General features: G+C 48.8%; 1 protein-coding gene across 1 annotated transcript in view; it reads right to left on the bottom strand.

Annotated features, from left to right (window-relative positions):
• Window positions 1-2,003, bottom strand: part of EMWEY_00051060 (hypothetical protein) — a gene marked incomplete at both ends in the record, with an annotated part of 3,314 nt that extends 1,311 nt beyond the window's left edge. The window contains 3 exons of the mRNA XM_013477430.1: window positions 1-33; window positions 311-465; window positions 719-2,003. The exon at window positions 1-33 is cut by the window's left edge and continues 1,311 nt beyond it. Coding sequence (XP_013332884.1) covers window positions 1-33; window positions 311-465; window positions 719-2,003 — 1,473 coding nt within the window. The remainder of the gene's footprint in view (window positions 34-310; window positions 466-718) is intronic.
• Window positions 2,004-2,698: the final 695 nt, after the last annotated feature.

Genomic DNA, 2,698 nt, shown 5'->3' with positions numbered 1-2,698 from the left:
TGCATCGCCCTTTAATTTAAGTGTTACTGTTGACTGCAGACAAAATAAATAAATAAATAAATAAATAAATAAATAAATAAATAAATAAATAAATAAATAAATAAATAAATATTTAATTATTTACTTGTTAATAAACTGCAGCAGCAAATGCAGCAACAAATGCAGCAGCCGCTGCAGCTGCAGCACTAGCAGCAGCAAATGCAGAGGAGCAGCAACAAAAGGAACAACACCTATACTGTCAGCAGCAGCAGCATCAGCAGCAGCCAATGCAGCAGCAGCAGCAGCAGCAGCGTTAGCAGCAGGAGCTCACCGTTGATTCATCGAAAGAAACAGCCTTGCTGCTGCTGCTGCTGCTGCTGCTGCTGCTATTAAGCCAAGCAGCGCAGACTAATGCTGCAACAGCATCCTTGCAGCTGCAACCTTGTATAGTCTTGACGTATTCATTTGCTGCTGCTGCTGCTGCTGCTGCAGCAAATAATAATAAGACACAGATAATATAAACAAACACATGCAACAGCAGCAGCACTAGCAGCAAAAACAATACAAAAACAAAAGCAGCAACAGCAGCAACAGCAGCAACAGCAGCAGTAAGAATAGAAAAACCAACAGCAATACAAACAACAACATCAGCAGCAGCAGCAGAAGCAACAGCACCAACAGCAGCAGCAGCAGCAGCAACTGCAGCAATAGCAGCAGCAGCAGCAGCAGCACTACTTACCATTATCGCCGCATGCAGACACGTTGACCTGGCACTCTTCACCGGACTGCTGCTGCTGCTGCTGCTGCTGCTGCGGCGGCGGCGGCGGTAGCTGTTGCTGTTGATCTGGCTGCTGCTGCTGCTGCTGCTGGTTTTGTGTGTCTGTTTGTTTTCCTTCTTCCTTTTGCTGCTGCTCTTTTTGCTGCTGCTCTTTTTGCTGCTGATCTTTTTGCTGCTGCAGTTCCTCGAGTTGTTTTTGCAGCTTTTCCTGTTGCTGTTGCTGCTGTTGCTGCTGCTCCTGCATCTGCTGCAGCAGCTGCAGGTCCTGCTGCAGTTCTTTTATTCTTTTATCTAAATTATTATTATTATTATTATTATTCTCTCCCTTTAATGATGATAGAATAACAGCAGGAATTGTTCGCTGCTGCTGCTGCTGCGGTGGCATAGGGGGAGAATTAATAGGTACAGATAGAGGACCTATAGCAGCAGGAGGGGGCTCATCGTGCTGCTGCTGCTGCAGCAGCTGCTGCTGCTGTAGCTGCTGCTGTAGCTGCTGCTGTTGCTGCAGTTGCAGCTGTAAATTCTGATTCTGCTGATCCTGCTGCTGTGCTTGCTGCTGCAACAGCAGCAAACCGTCAACACCTGCAGCAGGAATACTTTCTGTTGTTGCTGCTGCTGCTGGATATGGAGATCCTGCTGCTGCAGCAACAGCAGCAGCAGCTGCTGCTGCTGCTGATTCAGATGCTAGCTGCAAATCAATTGCTGCCTTCTGTGCCTGTAATAAAGCTAAATTTGCATCAATCCCTCCTTGCTGCTGCTGCTGCAGCATCAGGGGTTGCTGCTGCTGCTGCAGCATCAAGGGCTGCTGCTGCTGCTGCTGCAGTACCTGCTGTTGCATCTGCATAAGATCTGGTTGTGCCTGTTGCACAGGAACTTGCTGCTGCACTGGCAACTGTAGCTGGTGCTGCTGCAGCGGCTGCAGCACCATCTGCTGCTGCTGCTGCTGCTGCTGATTATCTAATTGAAGGAAAGAAGATCCTGTTAATGCAACAGCCATTGCTTTTGCTTCCTCAAAGGATTCAGTAGCAGGCACGGGTACATTGAAGGCTCGCTGCTGCTGCTGCTGCTGCTGCTGCTGCTGCTGTTGCTGCTGTTCTTGTTGCTGCTGTTCTGATGGCTGCAAGGGAAGCTGCTGATGAGCAGAACGACGGGCCTCTGTTGCAACTGATAAGATCAGCAGCAGCAGCAAAGTTGTTGCTGCTGCCGGCAGCAGCAGCCGCCGCTTGCGGTGCTGCTGTGACGGCATCTTTATGAGGAAACAATTTGGTCCTGCTGCTGCTGCTGCTGCTGTTGCTGCTGCATGCGTGGCGGGAAGAATGGGATAGGAAAGGGAGGAAACTGCAGCAGCAACAGCAGCAGCAGCAACAAGTACAGCAGCATGACCAGTGTCAAAACAGCAGCCGCAGCAGCAGTATGAAAACAGCAGCCGCACCAGCAGCAGCAGCAGCAAAAAACAGCAAAAAAACAACAGCAGCAGCAACAACAAAACAGCAGCAGCAGAATGCAGCAACTATATAGGACGACAGCAATGATTGTTTCTACTGTATCGATACTGACTGTCCCAGCTAAAAGAGCAGCAGCAGCAGCAGCTGCTGCTGCTGCTGCTGCTGTTGCATGCGTTTATGAAATGTGTTGGTTTTTATGCCATTATGTCTTACTAGACAAAATAAAGATGAATATAAGAAGGGTAATAAGTTGCTGCTGTGTGTGCCAGCGTTGTGCTGCTGCTGCTGTTGTTGCAGCTGCTGCTGCTATTGCTGCAGCAGCTCCTGCTGCTGTTGCTGCGTTGAATGGAGGAGAGATAAAGGAAATGACTCACTTTTTAATAAAACTTTAAAGATGAGGAAAAGACGATGTTATAGGAGAAGGAGAAGATGCATAGATCAGGCAGCAGAGGAGCTGCTGCTGTTGCTGCTCCTGCTGCTGCTGCTGGTGTTGCTG

This window comes from Eimeria maxima, genomic scaffold, assembly GCF_000499605.1.
Source record: "Eimeria maxima Weybridge genomic scaffold, Emw_scaff1284, whole genome shotgun sequence".
Taxonomy (NCBI): Eukaryota; Apicomplexa; class Conoidasida; order Eucoccidiorida; family Eimeriidae; genus Eimeria; species Eimeria maxima.
Note: the sequence above shows the minus strand (reverse complement) of the source record. Positions and strands in the feature narration are given on the sequence as shown.